The sequence below is a fragment of the Diorhabda carinulata genome, chromosome 6, assembly GCF_026250575.1.
Source record: "Diorhabda carinulata isolate Delta chromosome 6, icDioCari1.1, whole genome shotgun sequence".
In the NCBI taxonomy this organism is placed as follows: Eukaryota; Metazoa; Arthropoda; class Insecta; order Coleoptera; family Chrysomelidae; genus Diorhabda; species Diorhabda carinulata.
The window spans coordinates 23,786,259-23,802,760 of NC_079465.1; the positions used below are offsets into that span (position 1 = coordinate 23,786,259).

Consider the following 16,502-nt stretch of genomic DNA (forward strand, 5'->3'; position numbering starts at 1 on the left):
AAATAATAGTAGTAACGAAAAAAGATGTATTATGAAAATTGAATTAGAGTCATAAATTATTATGTTAGTAGGAGTCGTCCCAAACATAGCGTTGTTAAAGAAAAACATGTATGTTAGGCAGTTGGAAGACAGTGATTTCGATGATACATTCTTCCATTTGCCGGCAGTCTGCCAACTCCCTAAGCAGTCTGCAGAATGCAGGATTCTGCCAAATAACTACGACATATACATAGAATCGAATTACTTATTACTCAGTCGCTTTATTCAGTATTACAGTCTCTGGCCAAATTATTAGACGCACTGCAAGATTTCATGTAAGATATTAATTACATTACATTTTTTTATATTTATATTTATCTAATAAATGAAATGAATATGAGTAAAAGTCAATATTTAGTTGAGCCACCTTTAGCCGCTATCAAAGCTTTAATTTTGCACGGCATGCCATCAATACAAGACCGTACTGCCTCCTGCATTTGAGGATGGTGATTCCACACGTTAATAATCTTTTCTAAAAGCTGGTAATCACATCCTTAGTTACTTCTCTTTTCATTAGCTCTCACACATTTTCAATCGGATTCGTATCGGGACTATTACCCGGCCAATCCAACAGAGGGATATTTTCTTCTGCCAAAAAAGCTTTAACAGACCGAGCAGTGTGGCGGGGAGCTCCATCTTGCATGAAAGTGACTGGTTCTCCATTTGGAAACCATTCTCTGAGCTGCGGAATCAACCGATTTTGTAATACTTATTTGTACTGATCTTGTACAGACGTCCAGTGCCCTTGCCGCTGTTAACTGACCAAATCATCACTTTGGGGGGATGGTTAATCGTTGGAACGACACAGTTAGGATGAAACTTTTCTCCACAACGACGAGCTTTATTCTGCAAAATTCTGCAACATACAAACTTCCATGTTTCTGTGCTTTATTTAACTGAAAATGATATGAATGTGTAAGTTTTTGATTAAATTACAATATTTTATCGATCTCCAGTTCACATCTTTGTCTTTCCATTGTTTGGTCCACTTAAGGTGCTTTGCTTTCATTACAGCTGTTAACTTGGGCTTCCTGGCGGGGCGACAGGCCTTAAAATCTAGCTCTTTCAATTTTCTTCGAACAGAAGCATTTACGCTAGCATCATGGAGTTGTGATTTTATCACCTTTTTGGTAGCAAATCTGTTTTCTAGACAAAAACATCTCTTTGACCGTGGAGTGAAAATCTTTTCTTCCTTTTTGGACTTGATTCCTCTCCTGATTCAATTATCTTTTTTATGCGTCGTACACTAGCTTCAGAAACCTTCAATCTTCGTGAAATTTCGCGGTTTGTACCTAAATGTTTCCGCATTCAAACGGCCTTCACCTCAGCTTTTCTACGTGGTGAAAAATCGCATTTTCTACCCATAATGAAAAAAGTCCAATTATTTTTTTCAAACACTGCAAATAAAATAAACAAATAACTGTCCGTGAAGCTACAGAAACACGCCCCTACCTGACGAGAATACGATCTCGACTAATACAGGTTTGTACTTGTTCACGTTCGTGTGTGAAGACAGTGTTGCCACATGTTAAAAATAAATACAAATCTACGAAATAAACATTAATAATATTGTAGTTTAATTATACAATTACTGCATGAAAACTCTTAAGAAACATAAAATCATTTAAAACATACAGTGCGTCTAAATGCGTTTTATATAAATCCAAATTAAACACCACCATTAACGGATCAATCGATTGAAATGTCAAATTGAAATTTCGTGGCGCTTATTCGATCTGAGTATAAGCCGAACACATTTAATTATAGTCTCTGAAGTATTAAGCAGCGCCAATTCTGGAATCAATTTAAAAATTTTCACCCTTATAATATAATGTATAATTTTTTTCATAAACAAAATGGTTTTGAAGTACAAAACATTTTATCGACGACATTTTAGATCAGAAGTTATTTAACAATGAAAACGGGAATTTTCATCGAATATTTGAAGTATACAGTTTTCGGTGGGGTTTGAATTCAACTTTATGCAATTTAACAAAGATTGCGCTTCTAATCTCTGTGAAAGTGGAGATGGAGAGAAGAAATCCCTCAATTACTTTTGAAAGGCGCCAAAAATATTTCCACTTAAATGCACTGGATAATAGAAGTTTCTAAAATATAAAGAGTATTTTTAAACTCGAATAAGTTTCATTATTTTCCACTAGTGCAACTTTTAACGAGCAAAAAATTTGTGCCTATGTACCTATAGCCTATAGGTTTACAATTTTATTCTGTAGTTTGATAACTTACCCGTGCATATTAATCCACTGAAGACTTCGAATTTCCTTAAGGGCGACGAAAGGTACGCTGTCAAGTTGATTATAGCTGAGATCCAGAGAGGTGAGACTTTTCCAGGACGAGCTGCAATAGATTCACAGCTTCTCAGAATAGATTTCAGGATAAAGTATCAATTTGTACTTTGTAATTTGGAAATACTGTTTGTGTACTACGATGGAATGAAAATGAAAATGAAAAAGAAAAAGTCGCCGTTATATCCGCGAGGCAAAAACTGGACATGAAATTATATTTGTAGTGCGTATTTCGAAACGGTTATCGTTGACCCAAATATGTATGGAATATTTATAAAGGACGAGAAGAGGCCAGTTTTTAGTGAGAAAATTGGATTTTCTCCGAAAGCGGGGGAAAGAGAAAGGGCGAGGAAGATTTTCATTTCTCTCGTTATATTAAATTTGATTTTTGTATGGATAGCGCCGGACCCTGTCGTAATTTTTTTTTTGTTTAACTAATACAAAAAGTTTTAGTTCCGTTTCCGCAACTCATTGTGCCAAAAGACAAAAACTTTTCAATGATATTTCATCATTTTAACCATTATAGATTCCAAAGAGATTGCCTTCATTATGAGCTCTTAAACCAACTATCATTTTTGAACATAAATTTATGTACATCAAGCAATTATCGATTACTTATTGCTTTATATATATATATATATATATATATATATATATATATATATATATATATATATATATATATATATATATATATTGTAATTATAATTATTTCTACCTCTATTATTGTTTTTATTATTGTTTTTATTTTTTTATTGTTGTTGCTAGCACGTTATTTGCCGGGTATGAAACTCATTCTCTCTTTGAGTTCTGGCATAAATAAATAACTTATGGATGTTTTTCCTTTTAACAAATCAATAAAAGTTTTATGTTAAAAGTTAATTGTATTATTTTTAATTCAAATAAAGTTTAATAAAATGTAGTTGAGTACGCCTATGAGTCTAACCTGAAGTTAGCCGTTCCTCTAATTTGATAATTCTGCACAGTTATCTGTTATAAATCGACTCAGATGAATATTCTATTATTTAGATGTACAATATAAGGAAAATACTAGAAAATTATGTCAATTTTATATGATATAATCAAGAAGTTCTATTTCTGTGAAAGGATTACATATGATACATTGAACAAAATTTAATTATACTACACAATTCATATTATTTCTACGGAAAAGGAATCTTAACCTCACAAATAAGGAATTTTATCCATTATCAACGTAAGTATAGGTAATATTCCTTTTTTTTTTTAAATTATTTTATATTGTTACTATTATTATTATTATTGGCCAATAATATGTGAAGGAACTGACCTGAGATGATAATATTTTGCAATATCAGATCTAAAACTTGCATTTACTTCTGTGAATTGTCAGTAACAAATCTTCAACTCATTGGATTAGTAACAAATCTTCAACTCATTGGATTTTCTTCAGTCCAGATATTTATCTTCCATTCATCTTTAATAATTCGCAATTATTTTGTATTTTGATTCAATTTTAACTTCTATTTCTTATAACTTTGCACTCCCCATTCTCTTTTCTGCTGATACTCTTTTCCAATAACTGATGCCTCCTTTTTTTTACATCGCAACCATATAATATGACTGACTAGACTTTTGCTCTTGTCTCCTCACAATGTCCTTCACTTTTCAAACACTTGTCAGTTCTTATATTTATGTTTTTAAATAAACTTTTATTTCATTAATAGTTTATGAATTTTCACTATTATGGGTCATTTTGGCAACAGTTTCATATATTTTTAAAAAAAAATCAATCTTCCACTAAGTTTTATATTAATTTATAATTAATAACATTATTCTATGATACAAATTATGATTTGTACATATGCAATCCTTTTAGAATATATCATTTTTGATAAATAATTCCTTATATATAAAATAACTATAATTAATTAACTTGCAAATATCAATTCAATTTCTTTTATTTTTTTTAATCGATTTTCTGCCTTTAGTTAAATTATTATCTTTAGTAAAACTAATCTCAATAAATTATAAATTTTCATTATGTACCTACTTGCTTTTAGATTTCTGATCATTTCAATATATATATACGAAAGTGAATATTATGGCGATTTATAGTTTGTACGTTTAATATTTGTTTAGTGGAAATTTTCACCTGAAAGCTCGGTCTGCCACATGTTGCAAACGATTGTTGGTCAAAACAAGTGCCTGTACTTGGCATCCGGCCAAAGTTTCCGCCTCGAGAAAGGCGGCATGGGCGCCCGCCACTTCTAACTGCCCGATACTTCCCTCGGGGAGATCTGAAACAAAAGCGAGACGATGGAAATAAATGCATTAGGCTACTAACCCTACGGCGACTGTCGAATCGGTAGTTTTTCGTAAATTCGATTTTCACACTTTGATTACGGGTGAAACAATTCACAAAATCACTTTGAACTACCGAAAGTGATTGATAAGACATTCGTACTTGATTCGAAAATAGATTTACATATATTTTTACAAGAGACTGAACCATTTTTTTATGATGACGAGCAGTAGCAAAACTATAGAGTAATCAAGCGAAATAAGCTATGCCTGAAATAATATATTTATTTATATAATATTAATTTATATTTTTATTTGTTACAACCAAGTTTCCTAAGACGATTATCGTTTATCTTCTTCTTCTTCTTCCTGCTGTGTATAGGCATCATCGCCTGTTTTTCTTCACGTCATTGCCTCTGCTCAGTCACCTGGGAGGTTGTCACTCCATTTTTTCCTAGGTCTTCCAAGGCTTCTTTGTCCTTGATATTTTCACAATTCGTTCTTCCGTCATGCGGTCAATGTGCTCATTCCATTTTATCTTTCTATCCAGTACCCAGTAATTGATGTTCGACTTATGTTTTCACTCCTTTCTCTATCCAGTAGTGTTCTTTCCGCTATTCTTCGAACTATTTTCATTTCTGTAGTCTCCCGTTTCATTTTAAAGGTCTCAGGTCGGGTCTCTGCTGCATAGGATAATATAGGTCTGATTGCGGTCTTGTATATGCGGGCTTTTGCTTCAGTTCGAATGTATTTATTTCGCCAGATTGTGTCATTTAGGTATGGTGCTGCTCTTGAGGCTCTTGTAGCTTGGTTTCTTACTTCCGTCTCCACGTCCCCGTGTCCAGATATTTCGATTCCCAGATATTTAAATTTCATTTCCTGGTGTATTATTTTGTTATCCACCACAAGCTTACATCTGATCGGTGTCTTGGAAGTAACCATTGATTTTGTCTTTGCCGCTGATATTATCATATTGAATTTTTTTGGTGTTTTGTTAAATTGGTACAGTAGCCTTTGCAGATCGTCCTCGTTCTCCGCCAATAGTACCGCATCGTCTGCATAGCACAGGATTTTGACTTCTTTATTTCCCATTTTGTATCCTCTTAGTTTGCGTACTGGTTTTATGATTTCATCCATCACTATGTTAAATAGGAGCCGACTGAGAAAGTACCCTTGCCTAATGCCCCTATTTGCAGGTATCTGTTCAGTTAGGTCATCATTTATTTTTGCTTGGATCGTATTTTTTGAGTATATATTTTCGATTATTTTAATGACTTTATATGGTATCTGTCTATCATAGAGAAGGTGTATTATGTCTTTTAATTGTATTCGATCGAAGGCCTTCTGCAAGTCAACGAAACACCTGAAGGCCGGTCGATTGTATTCGATCGATTTTTCCGTTATTTGTCTTATGACAAATATTGCGTCCGTGCAGGATCTTCCCGATCTGAAACCCTGTTGTTCATCTGCTAGTGAGATAAATTCATTTATTTTATTTTTTATTATTTTTGTGGTTAATTTCAGCGTTGTGCATAGTAGATTTATTCCTCTATAGTTCTCGGGCATTTTTTTATCTCCCTTTTTAAATAGTGGAATCGTAATGCTATATCTCCACTCATCTGGTATTCTGTGTTGGGCAAATATTTTTTTGATTAGGGTTGTTAGTTGTTGGTTTAGCTTCTCTCATCCATATTTAAGTAATTCGTTGGCGATGTTATCCGGACCTGGGCTCTTTCTGTTTTTTAGTTTTTGGAGTGCTGTTTCTATATCTTCCTTTTTTATATTAGTCTCATCACTTATTACTATCTCTGGTGTATTTGGTTCGGTTTCGGTCTCTTCTTCCTTGTATAGTTCTTCTAAATATTTTACCCAAGTATCTCTTTCTACGTGTCTGGTTCTGATGAGTTCATTTGCTTCTGTTCTCTGATTTCTTATTAATCGCCAGATTTGTTTTTGTAACCCATAGAAGTCGCTTTCCATTCTTTTGGAGAAGGTTTCCCAGTAGTTGTCTTTCATTTGTCTCACTAGTGTTTTTGTATCGTTACGGATTCTCTTGTATTCTTTATATGCTTCTGCCGTTTGTGACGACATGTAGTTTAAGTACGCTTTCTTTTTCTTTTTGCACTGTTCTTTGACCTTGCTGGAGAACTATAATGTTTTGTTGGTTCCTTGTTTTTGTGGTCTTATAGTCCGAGTTCCAAGCGATTCACTTGCTGCTTCTATGATATTTTCTTTTAATCTCTTCCAACTGTTGTAGTCGATACACTCTGTAAGGATTCGTGTTAGATTAGAGAAAATTCGATTTTCCTTTACGCTTTGTTTTAGGCCCTCGGCTATGATATAGGGTTCGAAGCGAGCAGTGAAAAAATACCCTTTCTCAATAGTTGTTCATGAAATTGAATAAACTTTCAAATGTAATGGATTTATTTAACAAATATATGATAAATTTGAAAGTAACAACACTCTGCCAGATTCAGAGATATATTAAAAATGTAAAAATTGTTAACAACAGTCAAATGATACGCGTTTCCTTTTTGTTTTTTCACAATCACAGCACGCCTAATAAATATTCAAATCTACCATTTCCCAAAATTACACGTACATAGTCGGTTGTTTGTGCATCCATTATATTTTAATCACATAATTAATTTTAGTCCTGCGTTTCGGTTTCCATTGTATAGCTACAAATTCAATTGCTCGCATAAAATTACGAAAGCTTTGACCAATTAAATTGATTAACAATTAATCAGAGCAAATACTATTTGGTTAATACTCATCACCTACCTTCCGATCACAACAACCAAAAACAATTTTATGCCCGGTATAAGTTATAAAAGGAATATAAACTGCAAAAGTCATGTTTACAGGTATACGGTAATGTTTATTAATTAAAGAATTAATTAGAATTTACGGCAAGTTGCAAAAGAATAGTTGTTTCTGTTTCATTTCCCACGAATAAATCAATATTTTTTCAAGTGCTAAACTTTTGGTATTTTTAGAATATGAAGGACAAAACTAAACATTTTTTAGTCGAATTTTTCAAGGAAAAATTAAACTATTACGGTAGGCAAGATTTGAAGAAAAATGGGGGGCACATCATTTTTCCCATGTTTTGAGACCTCCTGAACACGATTTTGATGGTTTTTCGAATGTCTGTAGTTTATATATATATATATATCTATATATCTGTTTAAGCTACAATTCTTATTTTCGTCTCTCGAGCAATTGCTATGGGTCCGATTTGGTTCAAAATTAGCATACGTGGCTTTTTTGGCGGCGGATTGATGTTATTAGAGTTTGGTTGAAAACAAATGAATATTTCGAGGGGTCGCAGTGCAAAAAAAGTGGTTTTGGACCTTTGCTCACCTCTGCAGGTCAAACGAAAAGCGACTGAAAAATGGAATTTCACAGGTAGCTTCAATTAGTTGCGAGATGATTTCCTGTCTAAGGTCGAAACTTTCCATCTCCCCCCCTCTCCATTTTATGGTCATTTTTGTTATATTTTCTTATTTTTTTGGCCAGAAAAAGTTTAACTAGAGGTTCGAGCTTCGCGTGCAAGTAGGGGTGATGTTGAAGAATTGTCTTTCTCAAGTTCAAAGTTTTCTTCTTCAGTTCTTCTAGCACAAAACGCCCGAAATCATTTTGATCGTTGTAATTGTTGAACTGGACCGCCTCCTATTTAATGAACAATATGAGTAGTTGCTAGGATGATTTTTTTTACTTCCCATTTTCGAAATTTCTTGTCATTATGACAATTTTTTCTTTGTTGTCAATTGGATTTGAACAAGAGGGTTCGAGACCACCGGGTCTATTAAAATTATGAACTTTCATTCGAGAGAGAGAGAGTTAACTTGTGAAATGAAAAGTTATTGAGGAATAGCGAATTTTCCATATAAAGAAATTCGTTTTATGGAAAGATTTGTTTGTGTATCAGTTAAATTCTTCATTCGACGAAAAATTCGACTTTCGTGATGAACCTCTGCTGCTCACGGCTTTTTTTTTTATCTTACTTTCGATTACGAATACTGCGAGTTTACAATTTCCCATAGTGTGGGTGGTCGTCGGTACTAAATTAGATAAAAAGGGTCAGATGGGATTTGGTTACGTGTTTCTCATGAACATCAATAAATAAATTCATATTTGAACCATTAGAAGTGCGTAAAATAAATACACCATTCTTGGAAGACCATTCTTGGAACGATATAAAAGGGATATGCCCTTAATAAAGTTTCCTCACAACATTCTACAGAATAAAATAAATTTTATATTTCTTTATATTTTTATTTAGTACTTAAGTACATATTACATATATAATAAGAGATTTACATAACCTAACCTAACCTAACCTAACCTACTTAAAAATCAATCAACTTTCCCTCTATTGGGTTATTTTATGACTCGACCTACCTGCACTTCTTAGCGCCGAAAATACATGTCGGATTATCTACCCTTCTTGGTCAGACAGGTAAAGAAGGATGGTTAGCGCCCAAATTACACACGGCATAATAACACCCTAACACCCCACATTTTAGCGATAACAGGAGGGTATAATATAAACAAACTATTCCTTAAATAACAATATCGAAGTTTTCTACGACCGACCATTATCTTTGTATTTGTTCAAAAATGAAAAATCACACGTTGTGAATTGAAGAAAAAAAATTTGGATACCATTTAAAAAGAATTATTGATTGAATGTTCAAAATATATAGAAACTTAATTTAATGTAGAACGATTAATGAGTCTGTATTTTTCTGTGTGCAAGGGTCTTAAAAATCACGGTCAGGTGTGAAAGTTCACAAGAAACAATTTAAGTTCCCTCTTCATTAATAATAACTTTCTTCTGAAATTCATTTATCACTAAGGAGGTTCTTTGAAATTTAGTAAATGCCCCGCAGATACAAGCACGCAACGGCGATATCCTAAACAAAACCTTATCTAAAATCCATTCCTAAATAATTATTTGAAAAAATTGACGAAGACATATGGGAATTGTTTTCCCATTTTTCGTGCGGACTAATTCGAACGATAAAAATAACGTTTGACATAATATGCGTAGTAAATCATCACATCAGTCCATTTGGATGAATTTTCTACGTTTATTTCATTTCGTAGTGTCTCTAGGTAACGATACTTATAAAACTGATATAACTAATAAAATAACTTTTATACCAAAAGTACTTATGCAAAAATAAAAAGAAGATTCTGGCACTGGCGCGCGGACTCTCACTCCGCAAACATCTCTTATACGTGTTTTTTCCGAACATCCCTAATACCTGTTCATTTCCGTTATAGCAGTGTTTTTCAATCTTTTCGATTTCGCGACCCCTTTACAAATTGAAAAATTCTGGCGACCCCCTTTAATTAAAACACTACGTTAATGATTTTTTTCTATTTTGATACATTTATCTATATATACTCAGATCTACTCTACAAGCCAAGTTGGTAAAGCTACGCGCGATTTATTTTGGATGCCAACTCACGCGAGCTAAACTGCGACGGCGACGTTGCCACGCCGTATTGTTGTCGGGCACTTCTTGTCGCCGCAACAACAATACGGTGTGGCAACGTCGCCGCACATAGGGAAAAATTGAAATCATTTGTGACAAAATCGTAAATGTCAGGATCGGCTTGACTTAGGAATTTGAAATTTTTACAGCAGATAGCTTATGTTATTAGTCATATGTGAAAAATACTCCCGATTACTTCGAGGTCATGTTTTGACCTTGAAAAAAATTGACAAAGTTCAACATTTTTTGAAAATTTTTGATTTTTGCCTTGAAATTTGATTATTATGTTACTAAACCCATAAGTTATTTACATATTTGGAAAGCTGACGGAATGACGATTCTAAATCCATACTTCAAAATTTTTTTTTAATTTTTAGATCCTACGCAATAATTGTCCAAACTTGGCTCTGAAAAGTTGTTATATTTTTTGATATTATGAGGCATAATTTTGTTTAAAATATGATGTGAGACATGATTTCGACGTATTTTTTGCCGCGAAACATGATGGCGCTATCAGTTTTTCCATAGAACATACCTAAAATGCGCTAAATGTAAAAAAGTACATTTGCATAGGGTTTTTCGGCTCTATTTTTTCAAGGTTCATTCTATAATAAAAATGATAGCGGAAAAAGTACACTGAAAACGTCTATCATATTATTTTTTTTTGCTATGCAGTTTGACGAATCTACAGATGTTTCACTTTGTGCTCAGTTCTGGTCAGTGTTTGTACGATATGTTTTTAGAAAGCACTTGCGACTAAGATATTGATTGGAAAAAATGTATCGCTATTTGTAGCGATGGTGCTAAAGCTATGACTGGCAAAAATAGCGGACTCTTTGCGAAATTAAAATCGATAATGCCAAACATATCCTGGACACAATGTCTTCTTCATCGACAGGCTCTGGCTGCTAAGGTAGTACCTTCTAGTTTAAATGACGTGCTCAAGGAGATAATAAAAATAGTGAATTCTATCAAAGGTAAAGCCTTTCAAACCCGGCTCTCTTCATCAAAATCTCCAGAGGCCAGGTGGCTATCCAAAGGAAAAGTATTGATAAGAGTTCTAGAACTGAGAGCTGAATTGTTAATGTTGCTGTGATCCTATTTGGCTCTTGAAATTAGCATTTTTGGCAGATCTTTTTTAATAATTTGAGCAAGCACCTCCAAGGTCGAGAAGAAAATATTTTTACAGCTAAAGATAAAATCAAAGCATTTCACGCAAAACTTCGTTTGTGCGGAACAATATATTTGAATCTTTTCCATGTGTTCAGAAGATTGTTGAAGATAACGCATCAAACCAAAGTCTTGTAGTAAGGGTTCACATTCCTTGTCTGATATAGAGCTTGCATCATTTACAAGAGAAACTTTTGACATACTTTCCAGACTTGCACTCTGAAGCTGACAATGGGCGTAGATGGATTTTAAACCCTTTTTTGGACAAGTCAATAGATCTGGCTGACGTCACTACAAATATGAAAGAATGTCTTCTAGATTTAGCTGCTGATGGCATGCTTGAAATGGAATTTTATTCCCAAAGTGTCGACGTGCTTTGGATGAAAAGAAAACACGAATATTCGAAGTTAGCAGCTAGCTCTAAAATTGTTAGTGCAATTCGCCACTTCATACTTGTGTGAACTGACGTTTTCTGCAATGGTAGACATTTGGTAATCTTTTGAAAATAAACAAGCCCATTCTTCTCATTAAAATTGTGTTCTTATTGTGATCCATGCCTTTTTCTTTTAGTTGGTGACCCCCTGGCTAAGGCTTCGCGACCCCCTTAGGGGTCGCGACCCACAGATTGAAAAACACTGCGTTATAGTATGCCTCGACACTGTTTCAGAGAACATCAGTTGTGAGTTTGAAGTTCAAAGGTGCTAAAGTGTTAATTCTATAAATAAATGCGGACTGAGAGTCAGCCGCCAGTAACAAATAAATATTTTGAAACTTGTTATTTTTTATTTCATGAAAGGTAAGTGGCCGGTTTTCACATTTTGGATCATTATAATAACTAAGGTTTCATGTTTTATAAGTATCCTATAATGTAGTACGAAAAAGAACAGGACAGACTGAACAAATTAATGCTAGAATGTTTGAGCGAAGATGATGCGGACGAAATAAATAATGATTTGCATGATGACGATAATGAGGAAGATAATATGGAAGAACAATTTGAGAATTCCGACACTGAACAAGAAATTTCAGATGATGAAGTGGAAACAATGGAAATAAGTAAGGAAGAATATCATACAGAGATACCTTTTTGACTGGAAAAGATGGAACTAAATGGTTTAAACAAGTTCTTGCTTCCACCAAAACTCGTTCAGAGAATCTGATTACACGTTTATCAGGCCCTAAATCACCTTTAAAGACTTTGAAAACCGCTGTTGACATTTGGAAATATTTTTTTGATGATACGATGCTAGCGAAAATTGTTGAATGTACAAACCGACATATCGAGAGAAATCAAGAAAATTATGCCCGTGAAAGGAATGCGAAAGGAACGGGAGGGAGGAGTTCTCAAGTCAAGTCGTCTCTAAATGATTTGTGGAACAACAATGGAACTGGTGTTGAACAATTCCGCCTTACAGTGTCACTATTTCGGTTTAGCTTCCTACTACAACATTTACGTTTTGATGATATAGATACACGGTTGGAAGGAAAATCTACGGACAAATTGGCTCCAATCAGGGATATCTTCGATTCTTTTGTTGAAAAGTATAATTCTGCATACACGCCATTTCAAAATGTGACAATCGATGAAAAACTAGAGGCGTTTCGGGGAAGGTGCAGTTTTCGACAATACATTCCCAGTAAGCCAAATAAATATGGCTTGAAAATTTTTGCAATTTGGAGGTTTATTTTGGCAAACAGCCGGATGGACCTCACTCTTTGGACAATTCTCCTTTAGCCCTTGTTCAAAGACTAGTTGAATCAATCAGACATTCTAAGAAAAATGTGACATGTGGTAACTGGTTTACATCACTCTCACATTTTTAGGTACTGTTAGAAAAAACAAGCGAGAGTTACCTTTAGAAATTTCGAATCCAATAAAAAGGCCAACAGGTTCAAGTATGTTTGTTTACGATAAAAATTTAACGTTGGTCTCTTATATCCCCAAGAAGAGCAAAAACGTCTTACTGATATCAAGTCTTCATCGTGATTGTAAAATTGACGAAATAACAGGAAAACCAGAAGTGATTATAGATTACAACAATTCCAAGGGTGGTGTAGATACTCTATGGTAATTTTTTACTCATTACTCAATATATCATTTACAAAACGTTGGCCAAAAAATAACAAAAAGACAGTTTTTGCACATGCTTATTTCTCAAAAAGCCGAAAATTATCTTCGTAGTCGAGCAGTACAGACCAATATTCCCAAAACTATAACGATTAGACTAAAGGAAATATTTGGAATACAAAATCTCCAACTTGTAAATAATGCTGAAAATAGTCGTGGACGTTGTGCATACTGATACCAAAAGAAAAACCGACCTACGCGTTTTTCATGCCAGACTTGTGGCAAGTTCATGTGTCCGGGACATTTAACTTGTATTTGTAGCGAATGTAATTTATCTGAAACTCATAGAGGGCATTAGTTATACGATTCATTCCATAACTTTTTGTAGGCTACGGTTAAACATCATTCAATTTTACTCAAAAACGGTGTAACTTGATACTGTGTACTGTTTTTAAAATATTTTTTTTGCAAATTATGAAGTGATAACTGATGCTGATATAAAGTAAAGTTACATTCTTAACTTTAAACAATATGTCTGATGTTTAGAAAAAAACATACCAGGGATTCAAAGGCATAAATACTCCTTCTCTGCTCTCCAATTCCTTTTTTTGTCTTCTTCCATATTTTTCAATCTTCAACCTGGTGTAATGACACGTTGAAAGGTTGATTTAGGACTTGTTCCTATTAGAGAAGGTATTACTCTATCCTGATGAGACTCAAGTACTTCAGAACCGGTCGACATATTATTTTGGTTCTGTTGATCTTTTCCACATCAGTTGTTCGTTTCCCAAATCATATCTCCATGATTCTATTTATATGGAAATATCTAAGCTCTACTTTGAGTTCTGTCGCGTATTACCAATTCGTTTGTCAAGCAAAGTTAGTATAATCGAAGTGTGAGATTTGAATTAGTAGAAAATAAAAAAAGAATATTGTTGATTCTTACTTAATCGTGCTCTTATAGACTTTATAGACATTTACAAGACTGTTATTGAATAAATTATAATGAATGAAAAAACTTTGTCGTTAGGTTGAATAATTTTGAGAATCTTTATAGAAAATTATTTTACATAATCAATAATAGGTAGTAATGGTATTATACTCTGTAGAAGGATGCCAAATAGACCATATCCATTTTTATTATTCTATGGGATTCAATTCACGACGATAGAATGGTAACCAAAGTATTTTTCTATGGTGCTACAGCCCGCTACGTGCCTTGACCTCCCTAAGTTTTCTTCCCCAGTAGTTCCTATTCAGAGTTTTCCTCTTTAATTGTGTATCTTCATAAAACTAATGGGTTTCTTCCTACCACCTTTTCCAAGATCTTTCAATTCGCCTAAGCGCCTTCAAAACTGAATACAAGTATTTAGTAAGTTTGAAATTTTGATTTAAAACGAAGAAATCATCGATGTTAACATGTGAATCTTTGATATTTAATAGAAATCACCGTAGTCTGGTTAAAGCTGTTTGACATGAATCTACTGACTTGCTCCTATTAATCATGTTCACGTGTTAGAAACTTTTATAACCAGTATTTTCACTCTCACTTTTCATGTAGGCATTGTTTTTCAATATTAACGATAATGCCAGTAATAACAAAGCACTTGAAAAAATGTCGTGATGTAATTTTTGAAGGAATAGTAATTTAAGTAAAATTCATATATATATTTATGACTAGATTACAATCCCAACTTAAAATCAAAGCCTATAATCTAAGGTTATAAATATCCGATGGGAGCTGCCGCCCTTGGTAAGGACACGTAACTTTAGGAGGCCTAAGCACGAGCGTAGTCAAATATTAATAGCGCAGTAGATACATCAGAAGACATTTTCGGAGCGATAGTAATATTTGAAATAAAAAAAAAGAAAAGAAAACAAAAAACTCCAAGAATTATTTATAGGTCGTAATTTTTTAGAAAATAATAGGAGAAATAGCTCAGGAAAAATCTTTAACCGAATACATCTCAGATGTAAATTATAGAGAAGATAATGTATCAAATTCTTGTTAATAGATGGAGTGTTTTCCAATTAATTTATTGCTTTTAGTGTACTTCTAAATAGAAACCGATCAAGATATCATCCTATGGGGCAATATTATGGAAAAAACTATGCTTTGTGCTTCTTATAAATTATTATGATAATATAATGATATATAAAATAATAACTTTTCAAGTTAACCTACAAATCGCTAATAAAATAGTGTAAGTGTAAGTGTAGAAAGATAATTTTAATTCAATTGGATTCAATTATTACGATTTCTAACCAATAATACATGATTTTTTTTATTTGTAACCTCTATAAGTAAAATATTCCAACATACAGTGAAAACGCGGCATATTTTTTAAGTAAATACCGTTTTGGAATTAAAAAAAGATGTGCAAAAATATCGCAATAATTTTATTTCTACATGAAAGCAGCCTGTACCTTAATCTACTTTTCTGCAAGATTTCCGTGAATATTGAGGCACTTGTCATAACGTGGCACCAGTTTTTGAATACCCTCCTCATAAAATTGACTTGTTAAACACTGTATCGCAACTGTTTTGACTTCGTTATCGTCTTGAAGACGCTGACCGCCCCACACTGGAACGACTAATGGGAAAAACGCGACATTGACAAAAAACAAAAACATATTTACTCGATATAAAATTTGAAAATGTATCAATTAACTAATATTTTTTGAGGATAAAATACAAACGGGGATGATACCCCTACCGAAAAAAAGTAAATTTAAATTTTCTTAAAATGGAGTTACCCATGTTCCTTTCTACTCAATTCACTTTTAGACCCTATTTGAACATAAAAAAAAAATCATCGCCTCGAAAATATTTTTATGAAAAAAATTATGGGTTGTTTCGATAAAATCTCACATTTTTCTGTCAAGGTTTGGCGAAAATCGACTCGTTGAATTGTTTTTTTTAGGTTTTCTACTTGAATTATTCGAAGAGATTAGCTGCCACAACCTGCAACCTTGGGCACAATAACAAATATAGAAAGCGTTTTAAAAATTCCATGTTTTTCCCTTATTCCTGGGCTTGACGTTTAATACAGTGAAATTTGTTTGTGTTAGTAGCGTAGCACTTAGAAAGCAATGTCCGAAAAATCGGTATTTCGTTCCAGTGTG

At 33.4% G+C, this 16,502-nt stretch overlaps 1 protein-coding gene and 1 long non-coding RNA gene across 3 annotated transcripts in view; one reads left to right on the forward strand and one right to left on the reverse strand.

Moving 5' to 3' along the window:
- LOC130895841 (chaoptin-like) overlaps window positions 1–16,502 on the reverse strand; it is a 134,602-nt gene that overhangs the window by 13,467 nt on the left and 104,633 nt on the right. For both annotated transcript variants that reach the window (XM_057803391.1, XM_057803392.1), the window contains 2 exons: window positions 4,480–4,624; window positions 2,287–2,397 (listed from right to left, as the gene is read on the reverse strand). In XM_057803391.1, the coding sequence (XP_057659374.1) occupies window positions 2,287–2,397; window positions 4,480–4,624 (256 nt within the window). The remainder of the gene's footprint in view (window positions 1–2,286; window positions 2,398–4,479; window positions 4,625–16,502) is intronic.
- On the forward strand, window positions 3,325–15,443 carry LOC130895844 (uncharacterized). The gene is made up of 3 exons (XR_009059494.1): window positions 3,325–3,571; window positions 11,879–12,104; window positions 15,426–15,443. It is a non-coding gene; the product is annotated as an uncharacterized LOC130895844 (long non-coding RNA).